Source organism: Ranitomeya variabilis, chromosome 1, assembly GCF_051348905.1.
Source record: "Ranitomeya variabilis isolate aRanVar5 chromosome 1, aRanVar5.hap1, whole genome shotgun sequence".
NCBI lineage: Eukaryota > Metazoa > Chordata > Amphibia > Anura > Dendrobatidae > Ranitomeya > Ranitomeya variabilis.
Window position 1 is genome coordinate 477,814,603 of NC_135232.1, and position 16,477 is coordinate 477,831,079.

Consider the following 16,477-nt stretch of genomic DNA (forward strand, 5'->3'; position numbering starts at 1 on the left):
CAGAATAATGGGCCCCATAGCGTGCTGGTGTCCCTGTCGGCGAGTGGGCCCTGGCACTTATCGGGTGGTGATGCAGGCCCTGCAAGGGCCCCCCTCCACCTTCGGGCTCCGTTGCGGTTGCACCGGCGGTATGTCCAACTCTGATCCATAGGTTATCATCTATACACCCACTGACCCACATGTGATACCCTGTTGACTTTTCGGGGTCTGACTCTTGGAACATGCAACAAACAGCAGAACAGGTAATTTTTATCCCTGATAGGCCATATTCAGTATTTGGTCAGTATTTTACTTCAATATCTGTAAGCCAAAACCAGGAGTGGGTGATAAATACAGAAGTGGTGCATATGTTTCTATTATACTTTTCCTCTGATTGTTACACTCCTGGTTTTGACTTACAGATACTGAGGTAAAAAACTGACTAAATACTGAATGTGTGAACGTGGCCTTAGCATGGAGAGTCCGCTCTGCTTCAGGAAGCCAGTGGCAGGAGTGGGTCGATGCTGGGGAGTGGTGGTGCCCCAGTGGTGCGAGGCTGGAACTGTTGCTCTCCAGGCAGTGGGCTTCAGGAAAATGGCCGCCGGTGTCGGCACATGCATAGATTTAGATCAGCATTTACCTGAAGCCCACCTCTGGCAGACCTCCTCCCAGCAAATGGCCCGCCCCACTCCTGCCATCGGCAACCCTGCCTCCTGTTACCCGCACCACCACCCCGGTAAGCTTAAGTCAGACTATAAGATGTATCCCCATTAAAAAAAAAAAAATCTCCTATTTTTCCTCCTCTAAATTTGGGATTCATCAGGTGCGTTTTGTAGTCCAAAAAAAAAAATGTTAAGTCTGTGGAAAACGGATTTATTAAATAACCATCTGTTGTCTTCCATTTGTAACAGATCCAGTAAGCAAAAAACGTTTTCCGTGGAGTTCAGTGTTAAAAAAACAGATCCACCAGAGATCAGTTTTTTAAAAACTGAGTAAAAAGTGAATTTACTATTTACTCTTTAAGGTGCATTTACACTGCTGATGATCTATTCCTGATCTGCACAGGCTGTCAATCACCCGATGTAAAAATAAAATGTTCATTCGTCAATTGCAATTATTTTAATTTTATTTAAATATCGTCAGTCTTGACATAAGATCGTTCTGTGTAAACGAGACGTGCTACTGAGAACAATACTGTACTATGCACACAAAACGATCATTTTAAAATTGCTATGTGCGCTTGGTCTGTGTAAACAGACTATTACATGACTGCCGATCGGCATCATATGGCTGTATGGATGTTCCTCCTGTGAACGTCAGCCTGTGACCGATGTTCATAGGAGATTGGGATGTTTGCAGTACATAGCAGGCTGAAGCCCTGCTATGTATAGCACAGGTTATTGGACGATCGCAAGAAAGAAAACCAAATAAATTAAATATGAAAAAAAATTAACACAGAACTTCACATCACCCCCCTTTTGCCCCACGAAAAATAAAACAAATATAGTATATTGCTGCATTAATAAAAGTCCAATTTATCAAAATATAAAATAAATTTAATACAGTTATTAACTGGCGTAGTGAGGAAAATAAATCAAAACTCCAAAATTGTTTTTTTTTTTTTTTTTAAACCACTGCAACATTGCAATAAAATGAATAAGAGGCGATCAAAATGTCGTATATACCCCAAAATGATATAAAGATGTCAGCTTAGGGCACAAAAAATAAGCATTTACGGAGCCTCAGATCCCCAAAAATGAAAATGCTATGGGTCTCAGAAAATGGCCACATGAGGAAAAAAAAATTTCTTACAAATTTCCCTTTTTCACTTTAAATATTAAACAAACCTACACATGTGTGGTTTCATTGATGAAATTTTCCCACGGCGCTCGCGCTGACGTCAATGAATTGAATTGAGTTAATTTGCTGTGAAACTCCCAGGACCTTTCTGACGGAACCTCGAGCGTGAGTTCACGCTTGCGGTGACATCAGTTAGCTCATAGGAGTTCACCGCGAGGCACTGCAGTTGTACAGTGTAAGTGCACCCTTAGGCTATGTGCATACAGTCAGGATTTTTCGCGTTTTTCAGCGGGAAAAATGCTAAAAAAATAACCTTACATTATGCATCCCATCATTTTAATGCATTCCGCAATTTTTGAGCACATGCTGCGTTTTTTTCTGCGAAAAAAAAACGCATTGCGGTAAAAAACGCAGCATGTTCATTAATTTTCGCGTTTTTGCCGCTATATTATTGCATTGGGACGCTCCAGGAAAAAAATGTGAAAAATCCGCAAAAAAAAACAAACGAAAAAAACGCGAGCGGATTTCCTGCAGAAAAAGTCCAGTTTTGTTCAGGAAAATTCTGCTGACATTCCTGAACGTGTGCATATAGCCTAAGATCCAGATACGTGATTTCTTCTCTGATTGAAGTTGTTCCCATCCCTTTTTTTCATCTGGCCTGGACGCCATGATGAAGTTTCTCTGCCACAGCTCATTCCGCTAGCCTTCCCTCTTCTCCAGCATATACCAGCAAAGTGTCTTTAAGAAAAAGTCTTTATCATACCCTCTGAATAAAAATATCTCCCATGCTGTGCCCTGAGTGAGCCCTATACTGTGCTTCTGAATAAATAATTGCCTCTCATTGTTCTGCCCGCAGAAAAAATGACCCCATTATATGACAGGACCACCATACTATTTTACCTTAACTGCTGCAAAGCTTTTCACAGTTATGTTATCTCAATTCTGGGTCCTATCCTAAGGGTATGTGCACACGTTCAGGTTTTTTTGCGTTTTTTTTCTCGTTTTTTCGCTATAAAAACGCTATAAAAATTCATTAAAACGCATACATTATGTATCCTATCATTTAGAATGCATTCTGCTTGTTTTGTGCACATGATGCGTTTTTTTCCGCGGTAAAAAAAAAGCAGCATGTTCATTAATTTTGCGGATTTTCTGCGTTTTTCCCGCTATTCTATGCATTTGGAAAAAAAAAGCACCAAAAACGCGACAAACGCATTAAAAACGCGAAAAAAAAACCGCATGCGGATTTCTGGCAGAAATGTCTGTTTTTTGTCAGGAAAATTTCTGCAAGAAATCCTGATGTGTGCACATACCCTAACACTGTTCCCCCTCCCCCCAGTTCCATACTGCCTTTACACTATCCCTCACTTTGTATACTGTCACCCCCATACTCTGCCCTCACACTATCCCTGACTCTGTATTTTACCCCCCATTCTGTACTCTCATACTATCCTTCCGTCTACAGTAAAAGTTCCTTGAATCTTCTGTTCTATTGACACTGATTTTATTTGGTCTGGTATTTTCTTTTTCGGCTGGTTCCGCCTCCCGCAATCTGCTGCCTCAGGTGCTCAGTGGCAAATACAACCCTGTGCACAGCAAGGAATCCTCCATATCACTACACCTGCAAAGCCATAACTCTCACTGGAGGAGACAACAGAATTATGTCCTGTGTACTGTCATCCGTGGATAGGCACGATTGCAGCTGTTGGTAGAAAGTTCAAGTACAGGACCTCAGAGAACGCTGTGACGTGTTTGACGGACCCTGTAACTATGCTGGACTGTGGAGTCGGAGCATTTCTTCTACAAGCTGCACTGAACGTCTATGACTTCAAAAACTGATTCAGCCAAAGTTGGAGGAAATAGAGTGGATGATCCTGGTTTCCCTGAGCTCTTCACGTGTATGCGATTGCCCCCTTTAGTATCAGGAATACACTCGGTTAGTTGTGCCTCTGGGCGTGATAGCGGTTAGCTGGACATGCTAGGGCTAATAGTTTTGAGTTGTGAATGGTATATATTCACAATGTATTTACAATCATGGGGAAACATTCAGGGTGGTTTCCTAGTCAGATATATAGCAATAAAACTGTATTCTAATATATAGTACCTAATGATTAACATCATGTACATCTACCAAGGTCTAACCAATGAGATATTGAACCAACTTGTTGACTATCTTGTATCTGATTACAGGAGACTTGCGGGATGTACTCTGTTTATCACTGGTGCCAGTCGTGGGATTGGAAAAGCCATAGCTTTAAAAGCCGCCAAAGATGGTGCCAACGTGGTGATAGCCGCGAAAACTGCAGATCCACACCCTAAGCTCCCAGGAACAATCTATACAGCCGCTGAGGAAAGTATGTCTCAAAGTGTCTAATCTGTTGAATAAATACTGGAGTTAGGCTATGTGCACACGTTCAGGTTTTTTCGCCCTAAAAACGCTATAAAAACTCATTAAAAATGCATGCATTATGCATTCTATCAATTAGAATGCATTCTGCATGTTTTGTGCACATGGATGCGTTTTATTCCTCGAAAAAAAAGCATTGCGGTAAAAAATGAGCATGTTCATTAATTTTGCGGATTTTCTGCGTTTTTCCCGCAATTCTATGCATCTGGGAAAAAACACACAAAAAACGCGTCAAAAACACGTAAAAAACGCGAAAAAAATTTATAGATTAGATTTTAAAGGGAACCACTAAGTAATATTTATACATTCATGAAATCAGGCCTCTTGTGCTTGTATATAGTCCAGAAGCCCATTGGAAGAGATAGTGAGATCTGATATGTTTTCCTCATAGCTTGTGTTATCTCAGATTTTTACAAATATCTACAGTTTTGTCATCTGTTTTTAGGTGAAGTATAACTGATATAAATATTTCAGCCCTTGTTTCCTCCATTCTCCGAACCCTTCCAGATGACAGAGCTCCCTCAAGTATACATTATTCCATAGGATTTGCCTTTAAGTTATTGTTTTTTTTTTTTAGCAATCCCAATGTTTTGGACAATTTTTAATATTGTGGCACCACATGTATTAATTAGCTGGGCTATTCCAAGATGCGTGCACTTATGCAAATGAGCCAGCTTATATTACACCCACAGTGGTGTGGTTGACTGCATGCATGCACAGTGAACTGTCTAGGCTTCCCACTACATGCCCCAAAAGTCTGACAGCCTGAGTGCTTTCCTTGTAACCAGGGTACCAGCGTAAACGTAAAAAAAACAAACAGTACATACTCACATTCCGGTGTCTGTCCTCCGGCGTCTCAGCTTCTCTGCACTGTGAGCGCCTGCCAGCCGGAAAGCGAGCACAGCGGTGACGTCACCGCTCTGCTTTCCGGCCGCTGCGCTTACACAGTGCAGAGAAGCAGAACGCCGGGGGACAGACACCGGAATGTGAGTATGTACTGTTTGTTTTTTTTACGTTTACGCTGGTAACCAGGGTAAACATCGGGTTACTAAGCGCGGCCCTGCGCTTAGTAACCCGATGTTTACCCTGGTTACCCGGGGACTTCGGCATCGCTCCAGCGCCGTGATTGCAAAGTGTGACCGCAGTCTACGACGCTGGAGCGATAATCATACGACGCTGCGACGTCACGGATCGTGCCGTCGTAGCGATGAAAATGGCACTGTGTGACGGTACCCTTACACTTGCACACAGTTTGAAGAAACTCAGCAGGGAGGTTGTTCCAAACATCTTGGAGATCTAACCACAGATCTGTGGATGTAGGCTTGTGCAAGTTCTTCTGTCTCTTCATGTAATTCCAGACAATGATGCAAGTTCAGTGCTTAGTGGGGGCCATATCATCACTTCCTTGGCTCCTTGTTCTTCTTCCTTATACTGTAGATAGTCCCTAATGACATTGGCTGTATGTTTCAGGTTTTTTGACCTGCTGCAAAGTACATTGGAGCCAATCGGAGGCCTCCGTGATGATATTGCATGAATAAGTAAACTGTAGCTTCTGATCAGTAGATGACATACTATTATTTTGGAGTGGAAATCTTCAATGTATCCAACAACACTGATCCACTCCACCTATTCTCTACAACATTTTCTGTCTGGTACGTCTTGGGAATGTAAAATAGTGTAACCTGACCATTCCATGTATTTTGTCTGCACAGTTGAAGCTGCCGGTGGGAAGGCTTTGCCATGTGTTGTCGATGTGAGAGATGAAAATCAGATCAGCCAGGCTGTGGAAAAAGCGGTGAAAACATTTGGAGGTATTCCATCTCGTTTAGCAGTATGCGTGTTTAAGTAACCTACAGACAGTGTTAGGTCGGCGCCGTTATACTGATTAAAATTATACCTGGATTGATGAAATCCGTCTTGTTGTTGTTTAATCTTTATTTTCAGTTTTGAGTTATTAATATTCTCGTGCTTGTTGGGGGGAGGGGTCTTTATGTGGTGCTCTGATTAGGCATTCATCTGTGTAGCTTCTGATGGGTCACTGATCCCTCACTGACCTGTCCCCTATTTTACATACTGAATATATACTCTAGCCATTTTTCTAGATGAAAATAAATTTTGGTGTCCACCAAGATGGCGCCGCCAGCGCCATTTTGAGAGAATTTTTTTTTCTGAATACATATGTATCACCAAATAAAATAATTACATGGATGTTGTAGATGCGATCATGCTACAGCACAGGCGCCTGCTGAATGTGAATTTTTTTTTTTCCAAAACGTATTATGTTCAGTATGTAAACTAGGGGGAAGGTCACTGAGGGATCAGTGACCTGTCATAAGCCATCAGTATGAATACCTAAGCAGAGCACCACATGAAGACCCCCCCCTTCCACACGCACGCACGCGCGCCGCCCCGGAGCATGAGCATATCATAAACTCAAAACTGAAAATAAAGATTAAACAACAATCACAAGATGGATTTCATCACCCAAGATATCATTGTAATCAGTAAAATGGTTCCAACCTGACACTGTGTGTAGGTTGCTGTGCACAGTCCTGCTGACGGGTTCCCTTTAACTACTACCTACAATGACTTATATATTTCATTCAAGGATGAAAGCGTGTACTTATTTTATTTTTTTTTTTTATTTATTAACTTAAATAGGTATAGACATCTTGGTGAACAATGCTAGCGCCATCAGCCTGACCAACACTGTGGATACTCCAATGAAAAAAGTTGATCTCATGATGGGAATCAATACCAGAGGAACATATCTGACGTATGTAGCACTTCGAAAACTTTCACTTTAAAACATATGACAAGTGATAGTAACTACTGATGATGCGACCAAGCAGTAGTAATGGGTTCCTGTATTATCTGTCAACAACCGTATGTAAGGGAGATGTCTCCATCTCACATAATATTAAAGGAAAATGGTTATTTACTTTATTAATGAGCAGTTTTACAACTCTGATATATATATATATATATATATCATCGTGATTACTCGCTAATCCCGCCCCCGCACAGTAGCTCCGCCCCACCACATTACCACACACAATCCACACCACATTACCACACACAATCCCGCCCCCCCCACCACATTACTACAGATAATACCGCCCCCCACCCCATCACCACACACAAACCCACCCCCCCATCACCACACACAATCCCGCCCCCTACCCCATCACTACACATAATTTCGCCCCCCACAACATTACCACACATAATCCCACCACATCACCACACAATCCCGCCACACCACCACATTACTACACATAATCCTGCCCCCCACCACATTACCACTCACAATCCCGCCTCCCCACCACATTACTACACATAATCCTGCCCACCCACCACATTACCACAGATAATCCTGCCCCCCACCACATCACCACACATAATCCCGCCCCCCACCACATTACCCCACACAATCCCGCCCCCCACCACATTACCCCACACAATCCCGCCCCCCCACCACATTACTACAGATAATCCCGCCCCCCACCACATTACCACACACAATCCACACCACATTACCACACATAATCCCTCCCCCCCACCACATTACTACAGATAATCCCGCCCCCACCCCATCACCACACATAATCCCGCCCCCAACACATCACCACACTATTGTTATTAACTTCATTTTAAGTTAATTTACCACCTGCGTAAGCGCTTTTGAATGTTATCATTATTTACTTTAGTTTAATCACCAGCAGTGTTAATTAGATAGCAATGAGCGTGCCGAGCGTTAGCTGGCTGGAAACATCTAGTATCTAGTAAATGGTGAAAAATTAAAAAATATGTTAAATTGCTTTGCGTGAATGTTAAGATGCAAGAGAGTATACATATCTACGCCTTGTCTCCATTGTTGGCAACACCCCATGAACACATCAGCAGCACAAATCTCTTTACATTTCATTCTGCAGTCCAGGCATATAAGCAGTGGGAGCATTGTCTAGATTGAAGACAATAGCCACTTCTCAGCTGAGAACCCAGCTAGGAAAGTACAGGCTTTACAGTACCTGACTGTAATCCAAAGTACTGTCATTCACCAGATGCAGACCAATATCGTGAAAATGGTGCAGAATAAAAAAATATGCAGGTACTGGGTGGGAGCACTCGGGCTTTCATGTCCTACATCATGATGAGACGCAGTTCTAAATAGCTGGTTATTTTCAGAAGTCTCACATTTCACTTGTACCAAACCTATCAAATACCTTGATTGGAAACACTTTATTGTTTATGTCTACTAGTATGAAGAACAGACTTGTAAGGCTCAAATAGATTTGAGCACATATCTTAACACAAACCTGTCACCAGGTTTGGCTGATAAGAGATATGGCCAACACTTTTCATGGCTGATATACATCATTCTATAATGCTGTATATATGCTCCCATCCTGACCTGTAAAGATACGAAAAGGGAACCTGTCACCAGGTTCGGCCGATATGAGATACGGCCACCACCTTTCTGGCCTGATATACAGCATTCTATAATGCTGTATACAGTGGGGAAATTAGTATTTACAGCATCTTATTTATGGTTTTGTAGCCCATTCCAGCTTTGTGCAGGTCTATGATCTTGTCCCTGACATCCTTAGAAAGCTCTTTGATCTTGCCCATGTTGTAGAGGTTAGAGTCTGACTGATTAATTGAGTCTGTGGACAGGAGTCTTTTATAAAGGTGACTATGTAAGACAGCTATCTTTAATGCAGGTAACGAGTTGATTATTAGCATCTAAGTGGTCTGTAGGAGCCAGAACTCTTAATGGTTGGTAGGGGATCAAATACTAATTTCTCACTGCAAAATGCAAATAAATTTATATCATTTATACAATGTGATTTTCGGGATTTTATTTTTGATATTCTATCTCTCAATGTTAAAATTAACCTACCCTTAAAATTATAGACAGTTCATGTCTGTCAGTGGGCAAACTTACAAAATCAGCAAGGGATCAAATACTTATTTCCCCCAATGTATAAGCCCCCAACCCGACCTGTAAGATAAAAAAAACAAACAAAAAAAAAACCAAGACCAGCGACACCCACCAGAGCGGACGGCCCTCAGCTGAGTATAATAAAAGGTCTTGTTCTTCTCTCACAGGTTGGGTTGGGGGCAGATATACAGCATTCTAGAATGCTGTATATCAGGCCTGAAAGGTGGTGGCTGTAACATAAGTGCCAAACCTGATGGCAGGTTCCCTTTAACACCCAATAGACTGATGTTGAGATGAGTGACACAATACTCGCTTGTCAAAGCTAACACCTTCTGTCTTATTCCTACAGCCTGACTTCTAAGGAGGTCATGCCCACATTGCGAATTCCTGACATAAGCTGTAGCCCAAATCTGAGAGTGGACAGAAGTTGTCCTGATTGCAGCAAGCATGCCATGTCAGATTTTGTCTCATTTCATTGCAACATTTTGTCCTCATCCGTTTTCTTCTATTCCCAAAATGCTGAAGCTTGAAACCTAAGATATTTGAATTGTAGCATTGTGTAAAGAGATTCCTGTCCAGGAAATTCCATAAAGTGAATCCTAAGCACATCAAATGTATTAAATGTATTCTGCTTTGGTTCAAGGCACATTACAGCCCAATGCTAATGGCTAACAAACTAAACTCCTCAGCGCACCATTCCACCAACCTATTTAGATTATGGCCTCTCTTTCTATGTTGAATGACAGTGCTGGCATTTTGTCTAAAGATAAAGCTCTGCACTGTCTCTGTGTGGGAGTGAGAGTAGACATCACTCTCTCCTCCCTGCTGACATCTCGGGTATATATTCGAAAACTAAAAACATATCTTTACTGCTCTCCTACAAGCCTTTGTGGTTAGCTTGAAGTGTGAATTTGGGGTGATGGACTCTCTTTAACCCGATAAACGAAAAAGGTGCCATTTTAATAGTTTTGTGTTTTTCCTTTTTTTTTCTTTTTTTTTTTGTACTTGTCTGTCAAAATTGTGTCAATGCATGGTTTATGTTGTAAATATGCATCATGTTTTTCTATCTAAGACGGCTACAGTGCTTTCACACCATTCTCTTTTAACTATATGCAGTAAAAAATATAGTTAATTAACCCCAAAACCTTCTGCGTCTGCGGAACAATACATCTTTTGAAGGTGTTAACTACATTTCACAAACAAGCAGTGTTCTTTAAGGAAGAAAAAGCCTTTTTAAATGCATTTTATCATCTCGTTTTGGTGTCTTTGTGAGAGGAGCGTCATTAGAAAACACAATGCAGAGCGCTTTGACACATTTATTAAAATGATAATGCACTGAAGTGTCTTTACACTGTTTCATATGTGGCTGCTGTTGCCAGCTGGAGGAACAAGACAATATAAATAATCATAATAACCATACTGCTTTGTGCACAGAATTTTAAAACTGGCCTAGATCAAATGTATTGGAGTGCTGCCATTTAATGAAATGGATGTGAACAACTCTCCAACGCTAAGTGTATTTAGCACTATTTAGTATCACAATATCTGGATAAAAGAAAAATGTATATAAAATGCCCTTTAAATGACATGAACAAAAAAATGCATTCCTTGTTAGATGTGCTAGTTAATATATTCATATATACCTGTGGTGATCGCATCCCTTCATCTCAAGGGCTGCTTTCCATTACAAATCTGAGAATGGCCAGGAGCCACCGGGTCACATGTTCCCTATATTATTTATTGTACCAAATTACATGAGCCAATATACCGTTCTGAATAGTAATGCTTTAGGAACATAAATAAAGATTATGGCTTGTCAACACCAGGCTATGACAAATAATAAAAATTGCCCAAAACCATATTACCCATTTAGAATATCAAGATTATTCATTTAAAGGGTCTTGATGTACTGTATGTCAAGTAATATAACCTAAGCAGATTGTGGTTATAAAACAAGTATTCTCATGGGAAGCATACAATCCACTAACTCTACGCATGTGGTAGATCATAGACCCCAAACACACATGGACAATGTGGAAATCTATGAAGCCTAATTATTTCTTCATATCTAGTTCGAAGCCTTATCAAACTCCCATTATGGCTTTGAACTATAAAAATGCAATATTCATATAATTATCGCAATATGTCAATAAATATTGTTAGCTGAAACAAATAATCCATTCATGGATCAAGTTATAAAAGTAACACCAATAGCTCACATATGATCCTACAAATATACCAAGAGCATATTGCCCCAAAATGGACATAACGTCACCAGATTAGTATAAGAAATAAATGTTGTTAATATCCTGATACAACATTTTTAATACAATTAATTACACAGTAGGTAAATATGGTGAGGGTCAATAGATGATAAAATGAACGGTTCCAGCAGGAAAATCCACATTCACAAATGTAAGGGTGCACCACAGTACAGCACAAAATATAATATTGATTAATATAGGGCATACAAACCGCCTTTAGGGATGTAGGGAATGGGTAAAAATAGCCCCACAGGGATCATATGTAAATCTTACTACTTACTACTACTACTGTAAGAGCAGTGAGACTATGGAACTCTCTGCCGTATGATGTTGTAATGAGTGATTCATTACTTAAATTTAAGAGGGGACTGGATGCCTTTCTGGAAAAGTATAATGTTACAGGGTATATATATTAGATTCCTTGATAGGGCGTTGATCCAGGGAACTAGTCTGATTGCCGTATGTGGGGTCGGGAAGGAATTTTTTTCACCATGATGGAGCTTACTCTTACCACATGGGTTTTTTTTGCCTTCCCCTGGATCAACATGTTAGGGCATGTTAGGCTATGGGTTGAACTAGATGGACATAGTCTTCCTTCAACCTTAATAACTATGTTACTATGTTACTATGGGATATAAACCAACTATTCTTACCCTATACAGTTCCTTCCCATATTGCACGTAGCCCGGTCCTTATCAAAAACAAACCATAAAAAAGGTGCCATCAGTGCTGCTTACCCATGTGGGGTTAACAGCTGGATACGTCCACTGCAAGCCCCGACGCGCGTTTCGCGTACTGAGCTTCCTCGGGGGCTGTGTGGAATATTGCTGGTGTTGGGTCTTATATACCCCACTGTGTTTATGTTAGATTAGTGTTTATGTTAGATTACCACTCAGATCCTGCGGCGCATAGGGGGCGGATCTCTCTAACCTCAAGCAGCGCTACTTCCGGCCATCTCAGCGGCGCACAGATAGGAAAAGAGTTCCTGTGACGTCAGTAGTCTGTGCGTCGCTGTAGCAGATGCCTTGTGGAGCGCAGATAGGGAGAGCGTCCACCGCGCATGCGCACCACTGACGCAGCCATTTTGGAATAGGGAACAAATGCGGACAGACCGTTCAGAATAATAGATTAGACATAACGCACCAAAAAGCAGGTACGTATATAGAAAAAAAGGAAAGAAGGGGAAAGCAACTATTGTTTACATAAGCATCAACAAATCTAGAACATCATGTCATATACATTCCTCAGATCTCATGTTCATAATACTGCACTAAATTCGTGGCGCTAAATTCAGATTCTTGCGGTGCCAGTTAGTGCTGTACAGTGCCGGTGATCATCCTCTTTATATACTGTTCAGTCAGCCAGTAGTCCAATTGGTGCAGGACGAACAGATTTGCACACAGTGAGTGGGGGGGAAAAATATCAATGAAAAAACTGCAATCAAAAAAACAAAACATTAATGACTAAAACCACAAACATAATTAAAAAGCAAAGGGAAAAAGAAGAATTCTGAATAAAACACCCCAATAGGAAGGGAGCAAACGACAACTTTTCATTGAGGCCATGCAGGGTCATGGTCCCCAAAGATGCTATCCAGCGGCATTCCAACTATGCCAGTGTACGCTTTAAATTGCCACTCCTGATACCAGAATTAACCCGATCAATACCCCGAAATTTCAAGGCATCCGGGTTACAATCATGATGTAGTCTGAAGTGTCTCGGGATGGTTTTTAGCTGTGAGACATCATCAGCATCCCTAGCAGCCATGATATCCCTGACGTGTTCCCTGGCCCTAAGTTCAAATGAAGAAACGGACAGCGCCACACCAGGATGTGAAAAAGCAGCTCACATTTTATTCTGCCTCCTGCGGCAACGTTTCGGTCCGAAGACCTTTATCAAGCACAGTGAAAGGACATTCCAACCACCATTATATACACTTAAGCCCACCCCATTAATTAACTAACAGCCAATGGGGTAACTATAACAGATTTAGAAAAAACACAACACAATATAATATATACATATAAATATAAAAACAATCCCACATGAGCAGCACTTTATATATTTCACCAACTAACACAGTTCAACTCACCCTGATCGCTCCCCATTATATAATTGTGTCCACAAATTCAATATTACAGCCCCGACATTCAGAGTGTAAACAAATCACATCGCACCAATCCGAACAGTGCATAAGCGGTTGTCATGGAATTATAGGCGTATTCATGACAGGAACACTCCAATCCAGTCATCAAACCCCCATATCATGTGACCGCCGTAAGCCCAGCATGCAGCGCTCATCACTGTGCTAGTCCATAGGCTGTTCTCCAATACGTATGTTCCAAATATAAATCCGCCCATACTTGTCAGAAGGTGCCGCTGTATTGCTCATGTCCGTGACGTCAGTCTTCAAAGATTCCATTGCACATGTCAAAGTTCCAACCTCCAGTGGTATCAATGCGCATGTCATGAAAAGTCCACACACCCGAAGCCGATCATCAGTGCGCATGACAGAACGACCTCCAGAGCGTTCCTTCATTCCCAGTCCTACGACGCAATGATGTGCACATCCAGTATGTAGTTAAATCTTTAATGTCCATACTACAACCGGAACATTTATCACATATACATAGATTAACATCAATTACTTTACATGCCACATCTTAGTCATAATAAGCAGACCTGTAATAAAATATTATGGGATAAATGGGAGACCTATCATAGACTGGGAAAAATAGTAATCAACTGTGCATGCCATTCATGACATAGCGCGATCTGGATATCATCATGACCAAGCCGACATCAGAATTGTGCGCCACACTTAGAAGCCAGCATAGTACACCATTCAGCTACTCATATAGCACATGTCAAGACTATGAAGTGAAGTGCGGATGACCTTAATCAAGTACATGCCCACCCGGAATCGTACCTGGAAATACAATATCTTTAAGTCTGACAATGGGAACATACAGGTTAGTATCCCTATAATCCCTGTGTCTAAAATTTATCACAGTACAGTGTAGTGTGGCTACTTCAAAAGGTTGTCCACTACTAGGACAACCAATACTGAAACTAATTGTTCGGCCCAGATAAAATAATAAAGCTTATACTCACCTCCCGTGCTTCCTCCGTTCCCGTGTTATCGACACTCGCTCTCCCTGTGATGCGGTGTTGTGACATGTGATGTCGGCGCCCAATCAGCACTGGCGTCACTATCTCTGCCTTTGGACAAAATGAACATGAAGAGGAAGTCCAGGCCGCAGCTGATGCCGGGTTTCCTTTTCATGTTCAGTTTGTCTGAAGGCGGAGACAGTGACTCCAGCGCTAATTGGGCGACGGGCATCACAAGTCATTCCACCGCATCAGTCTCGAAACTGCGAGTGCCAACACTATGGGAACTTTGAGCATGTTACTGGGGCATAACATTTAGTTTAAGGTCGGGTTGTCCTAGTAGTGGACAACCCCTTTAAAGGGAATCTGTCAGTAAGATCAACCGTCCTAAGCAGTCTATATGGGCATGTAGGTCATAGGAAGCTGAATAAAATGGTTCCTTCATATCTGCGATCCAATATTACCAAGAGAAAGATTAATTTTTCTTAAAAGAGCTGATAAGATCTAAGGACCGGACATAGATCTGCATGAGAATCTGCCTCCAGAGCTTATTATAAATTAAAGGGGGCATTTCCAGTGTGAGACATGTAATGGCTGACACTTTGCTCTCATAATCGCACACAGCTCTGCAATGAGATCAGAACTAACAGTACAGCAGATCTGTATTTGGTGCTTTACACCCACTGAGAAAAACAGAACTTGGTGATATGCATGGAGATCTGCCTCTCATGGGGATCTTACCTATTTTTCTTCTCTTATATTCCATTCTTCCGGTTTGATATTTATTTATAACTGGCATTTCCTCATGTGCACTTTGATGCTGTGTTATTTTCAATGCACATATTTTTTTTGTCAGACATTTGTCCATACTCCATGTGAGGTGGTCTATTGACTTATTTAAGCCTAAACTTTCTTTTCTTTTGTGGGCATATTAGCTTGTGCAGATTTTATTTGGTTTTAATCCGTATGTAAATGGTGTTTTTTTTCTTAATGAGTCTAAATAAAATATTGATATTTTTTTTTATTATTGGGATGAATGAGATGTTCTTGGATGGTTTCTTTCTTCATTGCTGAATTTTTGACGCAAACGCAATGACAAATATTCATCATATTCAATTTTTTTTATATATATATATTTTTTTTTACATCTTAAAACACTCATACAATTGCCATACATTTAAAGAGTAACGTAACTATCATTTTTTAAACAAAATGATTTTATCCAGCATGGAAAGAGATGACATTTTCAAAATTTTTATTATGGAATTTATCTTCGTTCTTGTAAATTAATTGCATGCAACTGGCTACTAAACGCTGTGCTTTTCCCCAGTCTATATGCTTGCACATACCTGTTTGGAGTACAGATGCTGGCTGTGAAAGGTTTGGTATCTGTATGCTCCTCTGAGCAGACGTAGTTTGTAAAATGGGGTCACTTATGGGGAGTTCTGCTGTTCTGGTGCCTCATGGGCTCGCCCAGTGGGTCATGGCACCTGCAAACCATAACAGTAAAATCTGTTTTCAGGCACAGATTACAGCCTTCTGAGCTTTGCACTGGGCCTGAAAAATATTTCCTGATTACATGTAGGATATTGGCGCACTCAGGAAAGAATGGACCTCCGTTTGTTGTTCCTATTAGCCCATAGCCCCAAGTTTTTAATTTTTCTAACACAACATTTTAGTGGTAAAAATTAAATGTATTCTTTCTTCACCACTCAGTGGTATAAAATTCTGTGAGGCACATACGGTGACAATATGATCACTGCACCCCTAGATGAATTCATTGGGGAGTGTACTTTCTAAAATGAGTGCACATATAGGGGGTTTCTGTTGTTCTGGCACCTCAGGGGCTCTGCCACTGTGACATGGCACCCTCAAATCATTCCAGCAAAATCTAAACTCCAATATGGCGCCTCTTCCCTTCTGAGCTTTGCACTGTGCCTCAGAAGTGGTATTCCCCCACATATGGGGTAT

At 41.2% G+C, this 16,477-nt stretch overlaps 1 protein-coding gene across 2 annotated transcripts in view; it reads left to right on the forward strand.

The window, feature by feature from the left end:
* HSDL2 (hydroxysteroid dehydrogenase like 2) overlaps positions 1-16,477 on the forward strand; it is an 82,592-nt gene that overhangs the window by 9,322 nt on the left and 56,793 nt on the right. For both annotated transcript variants that reach the window (XM_077251194.1, XM_077251184.1), the window contains exons 3-5: positions 3,970-4,133; positions 5,899-5,997; positions 6,848-6,962. In XM_077251194.1, coding sequence (XP_077107309.1) covers positions 3,970-4,133; positions 5,899-5,997; positions 6,848-6,962 — 378 coding nt within the window. The remainder of the gene's footprint in view (positions 1-3,969; positions 4,134-5,898; positions 5,998-6,847; positions 6,963-16,477) is intronic.